Here is a 21,959-nt window from a genome sequence, read left to right as displayed (position 1 = left end):
GTACCAATAAAAATTCTCTTTTAAAATAATCCATGAATTTTTTTAACCTTTGAGAGCATTTTCACTATAAGAGAAATGCTAAGGAGACTCTTCCAAGAGTGAGATTCTCCCATGGACACTATGTCATCTCATGTTTAGTACATAACGTTAAACTATAAGGTGATATCCATAAAAAGTCACACTTTGAGAGTCTCGTTAACATTTATCTTCAATATAAAATTAAAGTATACATACATATATATATGTATGTATGTACTTTGAGTTTTTTTTTTGTTTTTTTTTATGAGAGAATGTACTTTGAGTTCTTGGATGTCATGCAAATTGAGAGTCCATAAAAAATTTCACTTTTGAAAATGTCTTCTTAGAATTTTCTTTTCTTTTCCAAATGTGTCAAATTCAACTTTAATTTTTTTTTTTTTTTTGGAAATTCAACTTTAAATATGAAATTAGTAATGGAATATGGAAATGATTAGGAAGATACTTGTACTAAAATAATCACCTTGGAATTAGTATCCGAGAGCATGTGGCAGAAAACTCCATTTTATTCTTCGTACTTCGCATGCATGATTTTTAACGTTGAAATTAATCTCTGCTGACTAATCAATTTTGTTACTTGTAAAACGTTTCATTATATAGAAAAAGAATAAAGGAAATGAAAACTGGTGATTATATGTGACTTACTACAATTTTGACGGGATAAATAATCAAGACTGGGACTCTTGCCCCGATGGATCAGAACGTTCGGGGCCTTGTCCTTTGAACCGTTCTAAGATTCAGGCAAAGCTAGATAGAAGTTCACGTAGAGCACAAGTTTTTTATGTTATCCTATATTATGTGTACACACACACACACACACATATATATATATATATACATATACATAATTGGCGGATCTATGATTTAAACTTTGGGGTCTAGTGTTAAATACAAGTTATTTTATATTTTATTTTTTTAAATAGAAACAGGTACACACACACACACACATATATATATACATATACATAATTGGCGGATCTATGATTTAAACTTTGGGGTCTAGTGTTAAATACAAGTTATTTTATATTTTATTTTTTTAAATAGAAACAGGATGCGAAATGTGCAAAAACAAAGTTCAGTTTATTCACTCGGTGGGTGTCACATCCCGGTCCGGGGTCCACCACATCCCGGGCCCACTCCACCACCGTAGCATGATATTGTCCGCTGCGCCACTCTGATTATTGTAAGATCCCACATCGCCCAGGGGAGTGATCCTTATATGTATATTCTCATCCCTACGTAGCACGAAGCCTTTTGGGAGCTCACTGGCTGCGAGTTCCATGGGAACTCCAAAGTTAAGCGAGTAGCGCGTGAGAGCACTCCCATGATGGGTGATCCACTGGGAAGTTCTTGTGTGAGTTCCCAGAAACAAAACCGTGAGGGCGTGGTTGGGGCCCAAAGCGGACAATATCATGCTACGGTGGTGGAGTAGGCTCGAGATATGGTGGACCCCTGGCCGGGATGTGACAATTTGATATCAGAGCCTAACCCTGGTCGTGGTGTGCCGATGAGGACGTTGGGCCCCTAAGAGAGGTGGATTGTAAGATCCCACATCGCCCAGGGGAGTGATCCTTATATGTATATTCCCATCCCTACCTAACACGAGGCCTTTTGGGAGCTCACTGGCTTCGGGTTCCATGGGAACTCCAAAGTTGAGCGAATAGCGCGCGAGAGCACTCCCATGATGGGTGATCCACTGGGAAGTTCTCGTGTGAGTTCCCAAAAACAAAACCGTGAGGGCGTGGTCAGGGCCCAAAGCGCACAATATCGTGCTACGGTGGTGAAGCGGGCCCAAGATGTGGTGGACCCCAGGCTGGGATGTGACAGTGGGGTTGTTATGCCCATGTAAATAGCTATGCCTAGTAAAATGCATTATATCAAACATTTAGTAGACACAAAAGGGACATGTACCAAACTTCGAAAGGTTCCCAGAAGACCTTCACATGTATATTTTTCGGACTGGGGTGGTCCTGAGACCACCTTAGTCCTTGGCTACTTTGATCCGCCCCTGCACACATATCTACATATATATATATATATATATACACACACATATACATATACATTTTATAGAGACATCCGTCCCAGCTCCTTGGTCCGTACTTCCATCTGGCCGTGCACACTTCTTGCAACATTCTATAAAAGCATACATGTGATTGATATACGGTCGATGTCGTTGATATTGAAACTTACGACTCTTGATACATGGTCGATATGATCATTATTAGAACCTCAATATTTTAACTGTAACGTAGAAGTACTGTCCTAGATCCTTAACTTGTTATCAGTTTCATGATGCAAAAATTGGAAAATAGATAACATGCATTATGGGCACGATGGATAGGAAACCAATTTGGTGTTCAACAAAACAAAAGGAAGGTAACTGATTTGTGGCGGCATGCAGTCGTTACAAAATTGGTTCAAACGTGAAAACCATGCCAGTCCGTTATGTTTTGAATTTATGCGAGATGGTCCGCTGTTGAATTCAAATATGTACTTGTTGTCTAAGTCGTCAGTAAAAGTATGCATGAAACACATAATTTTTAGATAATTCCCTCCAAACTGATGCACGTTTGTTTGACAGCCTCCATGTGGGGCTTCTGGTCAAATATGGTCAAACAAAAACTGCACGTAAAAGGAGAAAAATTAATCCTAACGTTTGTATGCTATTGGACAAACAAATGCATTATTTTTATGTGATCAAATACGGAAATTCATGCAATGAATTCTCAGTAAAGATGAAAGTCTTGCATTAAGTGCTTAAATGATTTCCATCAATTGTTTGGTACTGGACAAATGCATTATTTTCATGCGATCAAACACAGAAGTTCATGCAACCGAATTCTCAATATAGATAAAAGTCTTGCATTAAGTGCTTAAATGATTTTCATCAAGTGTATGTTACAGGACAATGCATTATTATCATGCGATTAAATGTGGAAAGTTAATGCAACCAAATTCTCAGTAAAGGTAAAAGTCTTGCGTTAAGTGCTTAAAATATTTCCATCAATTGTATGCTATTGGAGAAATGCATTATTTACATGCGAGTAATGCTAGAAATATTAAATTTTTTAAACCAAATTTGTAAACTAAATGATGATGTTGTAGATGATTGGATTATTAATTAAGTGCCGATTAACGTGCTTATTTCTTATTGGTAACACATCATTTGGTTTAAAAAATTTAATCTCTCTAGGATTACTCTTTACATATGATCAAACGCGAAAGTTTATGCAATTTAACTCCTAGTAAAGATGAACGTCTTGCATTAAGTGCTTAAAAGATTTCCATCAGTTGTATGTTATTAGACAAATGCATTATTTTCATGCTATCAAACACGGAAGTCCATGCAACAATCTCTCAGTAAAAATAAAAGTCTTGCGTTTAAGTGCTCAAACGATTTCCATCAATTGGATGCTACTGGACAAATGCATTATTTTCGTACGATCAAACACGAAAGTTGATGCAACCGAACTCTCAAGAAAGATGAAAGTTTTGTATTAAGTGCTTAACGATTTCCATCAATTGATTTTGAATCGGATATGTAATCATTTTACATATGCACATTGTTAATAAACATCTGGTTTTGCGACATTATTCGATCATGTAGTTGATAGTGATAACCACTAAAATATTTAAATTTGAGTGTTTTCAGAGTAATATATATATATATCACATGTACTTGATGGGTAATATATATTTGAGGTATAATCTTCTGTATTATTAAAAGAATCATCTTCTAATCCATTAAATGTGAGTCTCGTTTTTAAAGTATGAAACCGTGGCATGTAAATCTCGAGTGTACTATTACTATAATTTACAATTCTTATATTATAAAGTAAAACGTTAATTCTTAATATATATTTTGTGAGAGTAACGTTATTAAACACACAAAACTGACATATTTTTTAACATCGACTCTTTTTTTCCCATCTTATACATATAATCGGAGTGTGTTTTTACGTCACTCTATAGATTACTGTCAAATTAATTTGATTTTATGTCATTTTAATTAAATGACATAAAATTGGAGTTGCTCTCAAGTTTTAAATAAATATTAAGCTTTAGAATGCTGCAACTGATAAAAAAAATTTGGAAAAAAAAAACTAATCAAAATGTCTTTCTGGTCTACAAAGCAGTTGTTGACTGGAACCACAGCCGTAACCTGGTACAGGATAACAATATATGATGTTATAAAACAAAAAAGAAGGAATAAGTCTTTAAAAAAATGTAATGTTATCCACAATTCTACTTTTACTTCTTCTACATCTTTTTAAGTTTTTGGTCGTCGAATTGAATAAATTAAAAAAAATTAATGATAAAAATTAATAAAAGTGTGTGAAAGATAAAAATAAATGTGTAAATAACACTTAAAAAAAAAAAAAAAAAAGTGAATAAGGAGAAGGGACGGTGTTCCGACGTCCACACCATGACAGAACACTTTTCAACCGCAAGCCCAGTGCTTGTCTGAATTGATGACCAAATCCATGACAATACAAAAGGGGCTTTTCAACCAGGGCAAAAATGTAATAAATGCTCGACAACAAACGCTTTAACTTTAAACGAAAGTGAATTCAAATTTTGTTGCGTATAAGAGAACAAACTCTTTTAATAAACTTAGCTAAATCCGTTTCTTCAAAAGTAAAGATTTAACTAAAATGTATATACCGGGATAATATTCTCATCAATTGTCCTAACTCACAACTAAAAAGTTATAACCATTTGGTTGCTCGCATAGAGGTGGAATGAGAATGAAGGAACTAGCTAGGAAAACCTTCACATCTATTCAAAGGAAGGTAAGGCCCGGCCCTTAAAAAAGCCACGTCATGAAAGTTTTGTAGGTCATGGTCAAAACTTCCTGGTCCAAATCAAACTCAATCAGCATATCCCCTCTTCTCCTATAAATACTCCCTCCATTCTCTTCTGATACTCACAAACATACAAGCCTAGCTAATTACTACAACAACGTTTTCAGAGACATACACAGAGAGAGAGAGATAGAGAGAGAGAGAGAGGGAGAGAGATATGGAGACCATTGTTCTAGGTTTTGTCATCGCCATCGTCATGGCACTTCTGTATGTTTTCTGCAGATTAATATTTTCCTTCTGGGTTTTTCCAGTTCTTGCGTCCAGGAAGCTCAAGAGAAATGGGTTGAACGGTCCATCTCCAAGTTTTCCGTTCGGAAATCTGAGTGAGATGAAAAAGAAGATCATCAATGTTCAAAGTTCAAATATCTCCCATGACATACACTCAACTCTTTTTCCTTTTTTTACTCGCTGGCAAAACTCTTTCGGTAAGTAAACTCACACGTTTAAGTGCCCGTTTGAAAACCATCTCAGAAAACTTTTGCACGTTCAAATATTCATGTCAATAAGTGATAAATGTTTGTATAAAATGATTGATTTGTGTTTGTGTACATTTGCAGGAAAGATGTTCGTTTATTGGTTGGGGACGGAGCCTTTTTTGTACATAGCAGATCCAGAGCTACTGAAAAAACTGTCTACGGAGGTGACAGCAAAGAACTGGGGGAAGCCTGCGGTGTTCCGACGCGATAGATCCCCGATGTTTGGTAATGGCCTACTCATGTCCGAAGGCGATGACTGGGTCCGTCACCGCCATGTTATCACTCCTGCTTTTAACCCAACAAACTTGAAGGTATATATACCTCTTTCTCTCTCTCTCTCTCTCTCTCTCTCTCTCTCTCTCTCTCTCTCTCTCTCTCTCTCTCTATATATATATATATCAAAGACATAATGTATTAGATAGAGTATTGTACTTAATGCTTTGCCCATTTCTACCTTCGGTTTGTTTATGTGTAATTTATAAACAAACCAGATATGGGTAAAGCATTATATTCCACAAAATGAATATAAAACCTTAAGTAGTGAAGCATTTGTTCTTCTAGTGCTTTGGCTTTTAACATTTTTTTTATCAAACCCACTAAATTATATGCCATATCCAATCAATGTACAGGCAATGGCGAGCGTAATGGTGGAGACCACCAACAAAATGCTAGACAACTGGGTGACTCTCATAGATTCCGGAACTCAAGAAATCGACGTCGAGAGAGAAATCATAACAACCGCCGGAGAAATCATCGCCAAGACCAGCTTTGGCATCAGCGACCAAAGTGGCCGCCCAGTGTTTGAAAAACTAAGAGCCTTGCAAATGACACTCTTCAAAACGGTTCGTTTTGTGGGAGTTCCTTTCGGAAAAATGTTGCACCCGAAGAAAACCCTAGAGGCCAGAAAACTTGGGCAAGAAATTAACCAATTGTTCTTGTCACTCATTGACGAAAGGCGAAAATCCATCAGAGGGTCGACACCGCAGCACGACCTGCTTGGCTTGTTGCTTAAACAGAGTGAACAAGGAGGCTTCACAAAGTCCTTAACTACACAAGAACTAGTGGATGAGTGCAAGACATTTTTCTTTGGAGGTCATGAGACAACTGCATTGGCAATCACATGGACAATGTTGCTTCTGGCCACCCACCAGGATTGGCAACATCAGTTGAGAGAGGAGATTAGGGAAGTGTTCGGAGATAAAGGAATTGATGTGAACATGCTTTCTGGACTAAAGAAGGTAAAACCTTTTTCTTTCTGTCTTTTTGTTTTGTCCGATAAGATGCGCTTATTCAAACACCATAAGATAGTACAGTAACACATAAAGATTTATTCATAATTCAAACATGGACATCATAAACAGAAAAAGCTTCCCCAATAAAAAACATACCCCTGAACACTGTCACGACGCGTAAATAAAAAAATAGGAGTTTTAACAAAACACTCCTGGTACTATTCAATTTTAACGAAAAATCACATTTTTACCTTTCTCTGGTACTATTCATTACACCTTTATTTGTCATTTTTCATTAAAACTAATGTTTTTTTTTTGAAATTTTTCGTTAGTTTTCCTTAAAAAAAAGTCTAAGTTACTCTCTCTTTTTCTCTTTCTATTTGTCACACATTTGTCTCATCATTTTATATCATGCATGCATGCGTTGTTATAAACTTATATATATGTGGTGCATCAGAATTTCTATAAAGATAAAGTCTAACCCTAATAATTCTATAAATATAGAATCAATGATGGTCTCCATGTAAGTCGTTAACTATCTAATCGAGTTACTTAATGGCTTGTTAATCAACTTGATTAGATAATTACTTGGTCGTCAAGCTGTGGGTACTTGTTAATTAAATAACTAAAGAAAAAAGCGGCTTCCAGATTCGGTTTTTCCAAATATGCAACTCTGAAACCCTGAAACAAAGAAAGAAAAGAATAAAAGGTCAGACCTATTTGGTCAAATTGTCAGCGGTCAAACAACAGAGCGATACATTTGACCACAGTCCACTCTTTTGGCACGTGGGAAGGGTGCTCATGACATTCCCATTTGCATTCTGTTTGGGAGAGATTAACATGTCACTGTCACATATAATAACTAATGAAAATAATTTGAAGGCTTTGAGTTTTAATCAAAATAACAAATATGTGTAGTAAGTGAATAGTATCAAGAATGATTTTTTAGAGTAAAAATGTCATTTTCGTTAAAAGTGAACAGTATAGGAAGTGTTTCGTTAAAACTTTTTTTTTTTTGCGAATGTAGATGTTTGAGTATATTAATATTGATCAGAGAACTAATTGGTTGTGATTAATTTAATCATGCAGATGGGATGGGTGATGAATGAAGTTTTCCGACTGTACCCTTCGGCACCAAATGCACAAAGGCAAGCCAAAGCCGACATTCAAGTGAGCAATGACTTGTCCATTCCTAGGGGAACCAATATGTGGATTGACATCGTCGGCATGCACCACGACCCGGCCCTGTGGGGCGAGGACGTCAACGAGTTCAAGCCGGAGAGGTTCAAGGACGACATCCACGGTGGGTGCAAGCACAAGATGGGGTACTTGCCTTTTGGGTTTGGAGGGAGAATGTGCATTGGTAGAAACTTGACGTTCTTGGAGTATAAGATAGTTCTAACCCTAATTCTAACTAGGTTTTCTTTTAACGTCTCTCCCACTTATTGCCACTCCCCTTCTATTGTGCTCTCTCTGAGGCCTTCCGATGGCCTGCCGCTAGTACTTCAGCCCCTCTAAGCACTTGGGCCCTACGATCTTATCACGTGTTCATCAGTCATTTCTTATGAGTTTCTCCTTTTGCCTTAGAGTCATTCAATTAATTTTTTATTCATTAATAAATCCTTTCAAGTGGCATCTCATTGTAAGCCATATTGAATATTTGGAAATTAGCGGCTTTGTTATACTGAATAAAAAGCAAAAGAAACAAATATCATGACAATTAAATGAGCTAAGGATACGACCAAACCGGTATTTAATTTGAAGTCCCAAGGGGATGAGTGTTTTAGGACCCGTGAGTTTTATTTCACTACGAAGACAAAAGACAAGGTATAATCATAAGCATTACGTATTGAAACTTATTGGAGCGTATTTAGACAATATTCGACATTCATGGGATCAAATAAGTAGGCATTTGGGACATTTTGGAATTTAAGCAAAAAACACATCTATATGCTACTAGACCACTAAGAATGAATACTCAAAAGATCAAAGCTTACTGGATGTTAAAAGTACATAGCTTTTTCTTTTGGAGTGTATTTGGATTGTTTTCGGCATTTATGGGATCAAATGAGTGTCGTGTGATATATTTTGGAACTTAAGCAAATAAACACATATAATATGCTATTAGACTTTTGAGAATGACCACTCAAAAGATGAAAAGCTTATTGGGTGTCAAAAGTACATAATTTTTCCTTTTGTAGTATATTGAGACTGTTTTCAGCATTCATGAGATCAAACAAGCGTGCTTTTGACATACTTTGGAAGTTAAAGAAACAAACACATCTAATATGCTACTAGACCACTAAGAATGAGTACTCAGAAGATCGAAAACTTCAGGAGAGCAACATATTGATATTCTTACTCATGGAGTATCTAGTAAAGTGTTTCAGGACTAACTTATCAGGTTGGGCAAGTTCTATCTATGCACCAACTTGAGGGGGAATGTTGACCTTATTGTAAATATTCTAGGATTCCTATATTTTGTAGGTTTAGGATTTGTAATTAATTGTGATCTTTAGGATTTAGTTTTCCTATCTTTTGTAGATTACCGTCCTTGTATTGTATATTAACTTCCTTGTATTGTACATTCCTTTCCTTACACTGTAGATTCCCTTCCTTTCTTGTATTGTAGATTACCTTCCTTGTAATTAATTGTAATTTTTAGGATTTACTTTCCTAGTAAAATAAGGCGTGTGTGCCTGTATAGTATATAGTATATATTATAAACTTACTAGCATATGGGCACAAATAAACTGTGTGAGAAATTTTTTTATTTTGTTTTTTGAAATAGAAGGAGAGAGGAAGAGAGTGATAGAGAATGTGAGAGTGGGAAGTTTTTTTTAATTTTTTTAATTAGAGATATGTTAGAATTGTACATGTACATGAGGCTTTGAAAAAAAAAACAGCAAAATTTGGTTGTGTGAAATTACATTTCTGCCTCATATTTCTTATTCATGTTCTGTTTTAATTAGAGAGTTAAACTGGTAATTTTATAAAATTTTGGTTGACAATGAGTGTTTTATTATTTAGTAGAGATTAGTAGAGATAAGTTGGATAAACTAACGAGACATACAGAGAGAGAGAGATACGGAGATCATTCTTCTAGTTTTCGTCATCGCCATCGTCATGGCACTTCTGTATATTTTCTGCAGATTAATATTTTCTTTCTGGGTTTTTCCAATTCTTGCGTACAGGAAGCTCAAGAAAAATGGGTTGGATGGTCCCTCTCCAAGGTTTCCATTCGGAAATCTAAGTGAGATGAAAAAGAAGATCATCATCAATGTTCAAGGTTCAAATATCTCCCATGACATACACTCAACTCTTTTTCCTTTTTTTACTCGATGGAAAAACTCTTTCGGTAAGTAAACTCACACGTTTAAGTGCCCGTTTGATAACCATCTCAAAACACATTTGCATGCCCATATATTCATGTCAATAAATGATAAATGTTTATATAAAATGATTGATTTGTGTTTGTGTATGTTTACAGGAAAGACGTTCGTTTGTTGGTTGGGGACTGAGCCATTTTTGTACATATAGCAGATCCAGAGCTACTGAAAAACTGTCTGCGGAGGTGACAGCAAAGAACTGGGGGAAGCCAGCGGTGTTCCGATGCGATAGAGCCCCGATGTTCGGTAATGGCCAAGTCATGTCCGAAGCAGAAGACTGGGTTCGTCACCGCCATGTTATCACTCCTGCTTTTAACCCAACAAACTTGAAGGTATATATACACTCTCGCTCTTTCTATATATATGCATATCAAACACGTAGTATATCATATACAATACTTGATATTATGCTTTGCCCTTTTTCCAGTTTATTGACATAAACAAACCGGAAATGGGCAAGCATTATACTCCACAAACATAATATAAAACCTTAGTTAGTGAAGCAGCATTTATTCTTCTACTGCTTTTGACTGTTAACATACTTTTTATGAAACCCACCAAATTATATTCCATGTTCAATCAATGTTATACAGGCAATGGCGAGCTTAATCGTGGAGACCACCAACAAAATGCTAGACAATTGGAAAGATTCCGGTGCTCAAGAAATCGATGTCGAGAGAGAAATCACGGCTACCGCAGGGAGACCTCATCGCCAAGACCAGCTTTGGCATCAGCTACCAAAGTGGCCGCCTAGTGTTCGAAAAACTAAGAACCTTGCAAATGACACTCTTCAAAACGAGCCCTCTTGTGGGAGTTCCTTTCCGAAAAATGATGCACCCTAAGGAAACCCTAGAGGCCAGAAAACTTGGGCAAGAAATCAACCAATTGTTCTTGTCAATCATTGACGAAAGGCGAAAATCCATCAAAGGGTCGACGCTGCAGCGTGACCTGCTTGGCTTGTTGCTTAAGGAGAGTGAACGAGGCCTCACAACACAAGAACTTGTGGATGAGTGCAAGACATTTTCCCTTGGAGGTCTTGAGACAAGGGCATTGGCAATCACATGGACAATGTTGCTTCTGGCCACCCACCAGGATTGGCAACATCAGTTGAGAGAAGAGATTAGGGAAGTGGTCGGAGCTAAAGAAATTGATGTGGACATGCTTTCTGGACTTAAGAAGGTAAAACTTTCCTCTGCCCCATTTGGTGGGCTCAATGGGATAAGTTGTGATCAATTAAAATGGAATTGAGTCTAGTCCGTTGTTGTTGTGTCACAATGTGAGATAGATGTGACTAGACATGATGGGTTGTGAATATGGGTTGTGAATTCACAATAGAGTGGATTATCTGACTTATCCTTATACATAGGTTACAAGTCATGTCTTACAAGTTTCTACCCATCTAATCCTATCCCTAGGCCAATCCCATCCAGCCCACCAAACGGCCGTTTTTGTCTTTTTATTTTCTCCGGTAAGATGCGTTTATTCAAACACCATAATTGATTGTGCTTAATTTAATGATGCAGATGGGATGGGTGATGAATGAAGCCTTACGACTATACCGTTCATCACAAAATGCACGAAGGCAAGCCAAATCCGACATTCATGTGAGCAATGACTTGTCCATTCCTAGGGGAACCAATATGTGGATTGACATCGTCGGCATGCACCACGACCCGGCCCTGTGGGGCGAGGACGTCAACGAGTTCAAGCCGGAGAGGTTCAAGGACGACATCCACGGTGGGTGCAAGCACAAGATGGGGTACTTGCCCTTTGGGTTTGGAGGGAGGATGTGCATTGGTCGAAACTTAACTTTCATGGAGTACAAGATAGTTCTAACCCGCACAAGATGGGGTACTTGCCCTTTGGGTTTGGAGGGAGGATGTGCATTGGTCGAAACTTAACTTTCTTGGAGTACAAGATAGTTCTAACCCTAATTCTAACTAGGTTTTCTTTTATAGCCACTTGCCTTCCATTGAGCTCACTCTGAGGCCTTTCTATGGCCTGCCTCTAGCACTCCAGCCCCTCTAGGCACTTGGGTTCTACGATCTTATTACTTCTAATCCTTATTGGAAATTAGCAGCATTGATCTCTTGAATAAAAAGCAAAAGAAACAAATACACATATAGTTCAACTTGCAAAGGATTTTTGTAGTCCGTCCTTCCGTGTTAAGTTTTATTTCACTTCAAAGACAGAAGACGAGTATAATCACAAGCACTACAGATAGAAGAGAATGTGAGGAACAATCATTTAAACGTCATACAGACTATTCTTTAAGTAGTCGAAAAACTAGCTCAATCAGTCACAGGGTCTAGCACATTTTAGTGTGATATTACTATTCGCATTTATTTGATCTTTGAGAACTGAAATGGAGTCACTCTAAAAAAGAGGTAAACTTGGTGGAAAGCGGACATGCATCCATTGCCTCTCGTGTGCCGCCAAATGTTGCCAGCCAATCTCATAGAGCAAGGAAATCTTCAGGTCGTAGAACTTCTTCTTGGGAGGCTCCCAATCATTTTGAATTACGTCATTCAGAAACTGCACTCGTAAATATGATCAGTTAGATAAACTGTTCCTCTTTGACAATATTTCCAGGGAAATACAAACCTTGAAACTACAAATGACTAGAGGACCAAATTGTATGTTTCTAGAGCGCTTTGAATTCTTTTCGGGTTTATTGGCTTGGAACTTATTATATTAATGTGTTTATTGAGCTGACATACAAGTAGAATTACTCAAGCAGTTCAATCAAAAAACCTACCAGAAAGTTTAAATGATATTGATCCTATGAGATTATACCTGGTTTTAGGTGAGACGCAGTGTGCTATTCCAAAGGTTAAGATGGGAAAGAGAAAAATACCTTCAGTTCTGTTCCAAGCCTTCCAGAACGTTTCTCACGTAGTACTGAGAGAGTTCCGTTTTTGGAGGACTTCACTTCAACCCATTTTTGAAGTTCTTTAAAGTTGCTTTCAAACAAATCTGAGCCTGGTTTGGAAAGATCTTCAATCTTCTCTCCCCGTTCTGCACCTTCAGCCTGTTGGTATTGGAAAAGTTTACTAACTCAATACCAAAATATGTGGGTGATAAGTTTACAAACTCTATCACACCTCTCACTTCACTCTCAATAAAATTGGACAAGGAAAGAAATAGAGAAATAGAGAAAGGAGGGAAGCAACAAGCTTTGGTAAAACACTTGCACTTAGATATATGAAAAGAGAGTTTACAAACTCAATAGCTTACAAGCTGAAATTAAATGAATGGGAAATGGGATTCGGATGGGATGATCTAAAGCTTAGCAAGATGGCCTATTTATACAAAACAGAAATTAATAAACAATGCAACAACACATGCAATGAATGGGGTGTTTAACATCTTTACACCCTTTAAAACACATGCAGGAACTTTGGACAGTCTAGCACACATATGCAGCTATCTTTCCACCTTGCAATCAACACTCTTTCGGCTAATACATCACATGGCAGCACACTGCTGTCTTGTAATCAGCTTTCGGCTAACAGATGGAGGGAGCAATGATCTTTGTAGTTGCTGGAAACAACCTGGAAAGAAACTAACAGCTTGCTTTAACCATTAACAACCTGTTTTGATTTGATTTTCCAACACACCTCCTCAAATTAAAACGCCTTTATGCCTAGCATTTCACGTAGCAACTTGAATGGCTCAACTGGCAGTGGCTTTGTGAATATGTCAGCCACTTGTTCCTTGGTGTGACAATAGACAAGTTTGATTGTCTTTTGCTTCACATGGTCCCTCAAAAAATGGAACCTGGTATCGATGTGCTTGCTCCTTCCATGTTGGACTGGATTCCTAGCAAGCTTGATAGCTGAGATGTTATCCACATGAATCACAGTCGATTCCATTTGTGGATGACACACTGACTTCAACAGATTTCTTAACCAAATTGCCTCACACACGGTTGAGGCTACAACAACATACTCGGCTTCACACGATGACAAAGCAACAATTGATTGCTTCTTTGAAGTCCATGAGAAAGCTGTTGATCCTAGAAAAAACACATAGCCAGTTGTGCTTTTCCTTTCATCTTGGTCACCTCCCCAATCACTATCTGAATAACCAAATAATTTTGCATCTTCTCCAAAATTATAAAACAGACCATAGTTTAGAGTACCTCTTATGTACCTCAAAATTCTCTTGGCGGCCAGCCAATGAGACTCCCTTGGTGTTTCCATGTATCGACTCACGAGTCCAACACCATAAACTATATCAGGTCTTGTGATTGTACGGTACCTTAGGCTTCCAACCAAGCTTTTGTACACGGTTGAGTTTACAAACTCACCTTCTCCTTCCTTGGACAGCTTCAATCCAGTTGCAACTGGAGTGTTGACAATATTGCACTTGTCCATATTGAATTTCTCCAATATATCTCTCATGTACTTTTGTTGAGAGATGTAGATACCGTCACTTTCTTGCTTCACCTCCATGCCAAGAAAGTATGACATTAATCCATTGTCAGTCATCTCGAATTCACTGAACATGGATTGCTTGAACTCATAGAACATTGCTTCATTGTTTCCTGTAAACAACAAGTCATCTACATAGAGACAAATAATTAAGAACTCCCCTTTTTCACCGTTCTTCATGTAAACTGAATGCTCGTATGGACATTTCTGAAATCCATTTTGGTGAAGGTAGTTGTCAATCCTTGAGTTCCAAGCTCGTGGTGCTTGCTTGAGGCCATACAAAGCCTTCTTCAAACGATACACCTTTTCTTCTTCTCCTTGTACTTGGAAGCCTTCCGGTTGTTCCACGTACACTTCTTCCTCAAGAACTCCATTAAGGAAGGCTGACTTGACATCTAGTTGATAAATTTTCCACTTATGATGAGCGGCAAGAGAGATTAGCAATCTTACCGTGTCAAGTCTTGCAACTGGAGCATAGACTTCATCATAGTCCACTTCATACTTCTGTTTGTAGCCCTTTGCTACAAGCCTTGATTTGTACCGATCTACACTCCCATCTGCAGTGCGTTTGATCTTGTACACCCACTTAACACCAATAGCCTTCTGATTTGGTGGGAGCTTTGTTAACTCCCAAGTGTCATTCTTCTCGATGGCATGGATTTCTTCCTCCATGGCTATTCTCCAACGATCTTCTTCCACAGCTTCATTGAATGAGAGAGGCTCGTGGTCTGCATAGAAGCAGAAAAAATTGGTTTCTTCTTCTTCTTGTCCATAAATCTCTGTGAGACTCCTTAACCTCACTGGAGTTGAGGAGCTGCTTTCTTCACTAGATGTCGGACCACTCCTTGCAGTTCTGTGCAATGGAGTTGTTGTGGTTGTTTGAGCAGGTTGTTGCTCAACAGGTGGTACAACTTCTGGTTCTTCAAAATCAGTGGAAACGATCATCTCTTTACTGACTTCTTTGTTGTTCCACTTCCATGCCTCTTCCTCACTGAAGATGACATCTCTACTAACCACTAATTTGCCAGTTAGTGGGTTGTAGAGCTTGTATGCCTTGGACTCTTCACTATATCCCACAAACACACACTTTTCACCTCGATCATCGAGCTTTCTCCTCTTGGCTTCTGGAACCTGAACATATGCAACACACCCAAAAACTCTTAGGTGTGCAACATTCGGCTTGTACCCACTCCAAGCCTCTTGTGGTGTCATCCTCTTGACACTCTTTGTTGGACATCGATTCAACAAATAAATCGAACAAGCTACAGCTTCTGCCCACAGTTCTTTTGGCAAATTCTTCTCCTTAAGCATGGACCTTGTCATGTCAAGGATGGTTCGATTCTTTCTTTCGGCTATCCCATTTTGCTGTGGTGTATAGGCAGCAGTCAGTTGATGCCTAATTCCTTGCTCCTTGCAGTAGGCTTGGAAAGCATTGGAGGTGTACTCTCCACCTCTATCTGATCTCACAGCCACAAGCTTGTGGTTGCTTTCAGCCTCTGTGAGTGCCTTGAACTCCTTGAAGATTTTTAGGGCAGCCGACTTCTCCTTGAGAAAATAAACCCAAGTCTTCCTACTAAAATCATCAATGAAAATAATAAAATACCTATTACCTCCATAAGACATGAGATCCAATGGACCACATATATCTGTGTGCACCAACTGCAGTGGTGCCCTTGCTCTCCATGTATCACCAACAGGGAATGATAGTCGTGCTTGCTTGCCAAGCACACAACCTTCACATACTTGGCGTGTGGCTTTAATTTGGGGTAGACCACGAACCATTCCTCCACTTGACAGCAACTTTAGGCCATTGAAATGAAGATGGCCAAATCGAAGATGCCATTTCCATGACTCATCTTCCATTACACCGATGTTGCAGCTTCCAATCTTTGTGTTCAAATTCAACGGAAACATCCGGTTCTTTGACATTCGAACACGTGCAATAAGCTTTCTCCTTGCATTCCTGAGAGTGAGAAGCATGTTCTCCTTGCATTCCTGGAGCAGTTGACCAATGCTCAGAATGTTGCTCTTCATACCTGGTATGTAGTAGGTATCGGAGATGTATTCTTCTTTACCATCCTTCTGGATGATTTTGATCTTTCATTTGCCTTCAACTGGCAACTTTGAGGAGTCACCAAGACTCACAGATCCATAAGGCCCATCTTTGAGTTCGGCAAAAAACTCTTTCTTTCCACACATGTGGTTGCTTGCACCAAAGTCTAAATACCAGACATCTTGTTGGCTACTGATATCATGGTGTGCTAGTAAGACTGTAAGTTTTTCACCAGCATTTCCACTTGATTCTGCCATGTTGACATGCTCACCATTTTTATATGAACATTCATTTGCATAATGTCCATACTGTTTGGAACTGTGACACTAGATATGCGCCTTTCCTCGAGTAGATCTCCACTCCTGAGACTGACCTAGATTTTGTGCATAGCCTCGACCTCTTCCTCGGGCTCGTCCTCGGCTACGGTTGGATGAACTCCCACGACGTGAGTTCCACTGCCCACGACCTTTATTTGGTTTGTCAATATTCAACTTTGACTCCAAAGCTTGCTCTAGCGTTGTGGGGCTTGCATTCTTCTGAATGCGTTGCTCGTGAACTATGAGGGATCCTAGTAGCTCCTCTGCGCTCATTGCCTCCAAATCCTTGGATTCCTCAATGGCAGTCACCACATGCTCAAACTTAGATGTGAGTGATCGGAGTATCTTCTCCACAACTCGTACTTCATCGAGTCTCTCGCCATTTCTCCTCATCTGATTTACTATCACAATGAGCCTTGAGTGATAGTCGGAGATGCTCTCTCCTTCATTCATGTGAGCAGTTTCAAAATCTGCTCGAAGTGACTGTAATCTCACTTTCTTGACCCGATCTACTCCTTTGTAGATTGTACTGAGTGTGTCCCATACTTGCTTGCTCGTTGTTGCTTCTGCAACCTTCTCGAACGTTGAATCTTCTAATCCTTGATAAAGAAGATACAACGCATTCTGGTCCTTCTTTCGTAAGTCCTTGAGAGTGTTCCTTTGATCCGCAGTATATACGGCTTCTTGCTCGGCAGTGGGTACAACATACCCACTACTGACAACCTCTCATAGCTCCTGTGATCCAAACAATGCTTTGAATTGGATGCACCATCTTTCATAATTTTCTTTCTTCAATGTGGGAACTTGGAGTTGCACTAAGTTGGACGCCATAACTGCTGCACCTGCCAGAATGGTATTCTGGCTCTGATACCAATTGTTGGTATTGGAAAAGTTTACTAACTCAATACCAAAATATGTGGGTGATAAGTTTACAAACTCTATCACACCTCTCACTTCACTCTCAATAAAATTGGACAAGGAAAGAAATAGAGAAATAGAGAAAGGAGGGAAGCAACAAGCTTTGGTAAAACACTTGCACTTAGATATATGAAAAGAGAGTTTACAAACTCAATAGCTTACAAGCTGAAATTAAATGAATGGGAAATGGGATTCGGATGGGATGATCTAAAGCTTAGCAAGATGGCCTATTTATACAAAACAGAAATTAATAAACAATGCAACAACACATGCAATGAATGGGGTGTTTAACATCTTTACACCCTTTAAAACACATGCAGGAACTTTGGACAGTCTAGCACACATATGCAGCTATCTTTCCACCTTGCAATCAACACTCTTTCGGCTAATACATCACATGGCAGCACACTGCTGTCTTGTAATCAGCTTTCGGCTAACAGATGGAGGGAGCAATGATCTTTGTAGTTGCTGGAAACAACCTGGAAAGAAACTAACAGCTTGCTTTAACCATTAACAACCTGTTTTGATTTGATTTTCCAACACAGCCTCTGCCGGCTTATCACTCTGCAACAATAATCGGTAAGCTTGTACTCCCCTTAATTGTTAGAGATACATAAATGAAAATTTAGGCGATAAATTTAAACATAAAAGGAAAAAAAGACAGTATAGTGAGTTTTTGCTCAGCATTCATAGGTATGGAGAAATGATCTCAGATTAAAAATTACGTATATTCATACCCGCATGGCATTCGTAAAAGCTTATCTACGAAAAATGGGAGGAAAAAAAAGTTCCTCACAATTTTAAAGTTCAACAATTCACATGCAAGTAAAACCCGAAAGGTCTACTAAAGAAGCTGAAACCAATGACAAAGGCAAGCCTTACGACTATACCCTTTCGGTCATTTAAAAGCACACCAATCCTAATACATGAAACTGTATTTGGACATGATTATACAGGTAGTGACATCTAGTAACTCTAAAAAAGAGAATGTGAGAAACGATCATTTAAACGTCATACACTAAAGAAGAGAAGGTCTATTTCCATATGAAATAGAAGAAACAGAAGCAACCTGTAGTTCACACATATTTTTCCCATGCAGTTAAGACGGCAAAATATATGTCTTGCAAGCTACGCACCAAGTAAGTTGTCAAACACAGATGTTCAAACAAAAAAACATGCAACATGCCCTGCAGCACTCCATCACGGAGAGTGTGGTTGTTCACTTTTTCTGAGATCGAACATCCTCCACACTATAGCAAAAAACATAAATAATAATGTAATAAAGGTTGCCATCATGGATGTTCTGCAGGCATGCGTGCTAAAAATAAATTGTAATTTACCTATCTTTGTTTTTTTTTTGCCTGAGTTTTTGTCTTGAGGGCGGCAATCAGAACTCTGTCGGCAGGTTTGATTTTGGGGAAAACCAGATTGTGGAATTCTCCAGCAATTCTGGCAGAATTGGTTGTGCCTATTTACTCGCTGCAAGGTTTTTTGCTGTGAATGAAGGTAAAATTGATAAGGATAGAGATAAACGTGATAGTTACAGAAAATAGTGCGAAAGAGTGGTAAAAAAAGATTAGCCGACAGTTTTTGATGACCGCGCAAACATTTACCCAAGAGAAACAAGTATGGTTAATAAGATTGACACATGAGAGCATTTATCGGAAGGGAAAGTTTACCTGTTAGATTTGTCTGCTTGATCAAGGAACAATGCTCTATTTGAAGTCTTGGCGGCTGCAATTGGTCGGGGTTGTTGATCCAGTGGTTGGGAAGGGAGTGGGCATTTGTGGTTTGATTGAGCCGATCACTGGGTTGGAGAGTGCTTGGTCTTGAAGCAGTCCATGAACGATGAAATCTATCTTCCTGAAGTCGCTATTTTGATTTCCAAAAGAGAGTTGAAATGTTTTTGACTCACCGACCAAATTTTTAAGAATTGGCGGCACCACAAAAGGATCCTCATATCCGTCTTGTATCACCAAAGTGTGGCAAGAAACACGAAGTATCTTTTCGACGTGCCTTCCTATCATGAGGAAGTTGTGCTGATTCGTGTTGACTTCCACAATAAGATTGATTTTGAACCTGTGCAAGAGGAGGATATTCTTGTGTTAGACAACCATCACTGCTAATACCAATCTTGTGAGCAATCTAGAAAATGCATTAGAACCATCGTAATGAAGGGTATGCACGAATAACATCGACAAAAAGACACAAATAATTTAGATCCATATCACCCAACATTAATAGACTGCAAAATAAACAGTGTTTATTTGAAAGTTTTAGCTAACGAAATCTACAACAACAAAGTATACAGTCTTTGTTCCCCAGTTTTATAAAACAAAAGCAGAAATGGAAACAATACTTTCCAAACTCTGCAAGGTAAACTCTACACTCGCAAGGGTCAAACAGCAGCCAAAATATAATGGGGATGGAGACCACCCCAAAGTTATCTGTATGCATGCATTGAGATTACGAACAAAGATTAATTCAGGCACAAGAGTGATTGCAAAAGTATATACTGGCTGGATAAGCGTATGTGCCTGTGTATACATCAAAGTGAATTCAAGATGTCGCAAATTGAGCCATCAAGTATAAAGATACACCAAAAGACTTTGTTCGGCATAGCAAAATTAACAATTCATAAACATAAAAATGGTAGTTTCATGTGCAAAGTCGTTTTATAAAATTCAAAGACATACGTAACGGTAACTTTTGTTACACGTTCAACCTTGTTGTTGCATAAAATATCATAGGCATAAAAACATTATTATGTATGAATTTCATAACCATCAGAAATTAAAAAATGAGTTAGCAACTTAATATAACCGGCAGATGAAAAATAGATGCAAAAGAACATTACCATGGTTCGGGTAATTTGTTCATCAAACCATGTTCGTTGCACTCAAACGATCCAGACGTCTTGTTTACAACTTTGGCTGGATGGACAGGACTTGTACCACCAACCCCTGGCCAAATCGAATCCAACAACAGTCGCTTGGCATGCGAAACTTGTATTCTGTTATCGAATCACAGGTTTTCAAATGATCAAACACATATAACTGTCACTTCGCAAACATGGAGTACAAACGAATAGAGAAACAAACCAAGAAGTAGCCAAGCAAGATGCACCACAATTTCAAAAAAAAAAAAAAAAAGAAAAAAAAAAAAGAGGTAATTTTTGTTAACAAGTCGGTGATTAGAGACTAACCCTGTGTAACACAGGATCAAGTAAAAACAATTCGTCTATCATTTTTGACTTTGAATTAGCACTGATGGCACGCCCCGTATATGGCAAGTTTACGAAGTCTGCACAAACATGAGTAAAGTTCAACCAAGACTTTACTTTAACATACAAAAAGGACTACGTTTGAAATTTTACCAAGCTATTAAACTCCTAACTACAATTTTTTAGCAACTAAACAAGATATGCGCTCCTGGACTTTAGTATAAAATGTATATGATAACGACCAACTTAAACTTATTTTGAGGACAGAGGTACATGAATTCTTTCGTTCTTCATCAAAATGAAACAATGACCAGCACAAGAAAATCAATCAAAATATCATGAAATGATGAGTATAGTTCAATTAGAAATGTCCTTACCATATCTTCAATAGTGTAGGAATCAATTATTTAACAGATATCCTATTGATTCCAAATCCACCAACTAGTTGAATTGCTTAAGGACCCTATGAAGTGTAAGCACGAATATTTTTTATGTTCTAACAAAAATGGATTTTGAAAGATACAGATAATCATCAACATCGATCATATTAACCACACGACAAACAAGCAAATAGAACAAAAGATCAGATGAAGATACTGTCTCTTAATCTTTCCTAGCTAGGTATGTGGAGCTTTCCATTTTTGTTTACTTGATGGGATTGCTGAAAAATGTCCCCAAACTTTCACTTCTGATTCTCACATCAGTACGTACTGATGGAACACCGCAGCAACATTATGGTCCGATCCCAGACAATAAAGTGGTCACCACGGACAATGCATGTGGTGGTTGTAAATCCCAGCGCATGCATGCAGTACTACAAAGTTCCAACCCCCAAGCTTGGACCTTGATGCCAGTATCATGTGATTGAGTTGTCATGTGATTGAGATGGTAAGCCATTTAGTACACGAGGAACACAACAAACTCAATATGAAGCGAAGCCAAAGCAACTTTTTCTCTTTTATTTGTACTTTGGAAAGATAAGGCTGAAGCCATCTTTAATTGGCTTTACCA

The 21,959-nt window shown here is 38.3% G+C and overlaps 1 protein-coding gene, 1 long non-coding RNA gene and 1 pseudogene across 3 annotated transcripts; 2 read left to right on the top strand and 1 right to left on the bottom strand.

Moving 5' to 3' along the window:
• The first annotated feature begins 4,968 nt into the window (after positions 1-4,968).
• Positions 4,969-8,369, top strand: LOC137719393 (cytokinin hydroxylase-like). Its single transcript, XM_068458434.2, has 4 exons — positions 4,969-5,329; positions 5,462-5,691; positions 6,010-6,618; positions 7,702-8,369. Exons 1-4 carry the CDS (start codon positions 5,062-5,064, stop codon positions 8,128-8,130), a joined length of 1,536 nt encoding a protein of 511 aa, XP_068314535.2. The 5' UTR covers positions 4,969-5,061; the 3' UTR covers positions 8,131-8,369.
• Positions 8,370-9,717: 1,348 nt separating this feature from the next.
• LOC137721104 (cytokinin hydroxylase-like) lies at positions 9,718-12,134 on the top strand (annotated as a pseudogene). The gene is made up of 5 exons (XR_015961182.1): positions 9,718-9,970; positions 10,103-10,333; positions 10,595-11,180; positions 11,525-11,721; positions 11,844-12,134. The product of XR_015961182.1 is annotated as a cytokinin hydroxylase-like (transcript).
• Positions 12,135-12,892: 758 nt separating this feature from the next.
• Positions 12,893-21,323, bottom strand: LOC137719543 (uncharacterized). Its single transcript, XR_015961185.1, has 6 exons — positions 20,931-21,323; positions 20,583-20,738; positions 19,405-19,804; positions 19,066-19,219; positions 18,272-18,289; positions 12,893-13,032 (listed from the first exon to the last, which is right to left on the bottom strand). It is a non-coding gene; the product is annotated as an uncharacterized LOC137719543 (long non-coding RNA).
• Between the last annotated feature and the right edge of the window lie 636 nt (positions 21,324-21,959).

Source organism: Pyrus communis, chromosome 1, assembly GCF_041283825.1.
Source record: "Pyrus communis isolate YQ-2024b chromosome 1, ASM4128382v1, whole genome shotgun sequence".
Classification (NCBI taxonomy): Eukaryota; Viridiplantae; Streptophyta; class Magnoliopsida; order Rosales; family Rosaceae; genus Pyrus; species Pyrus communis.
Note: the sequence above shows the minus strand (reverse complement) of the source record. Positions and strands in the feature narration are given on the sequence as shown.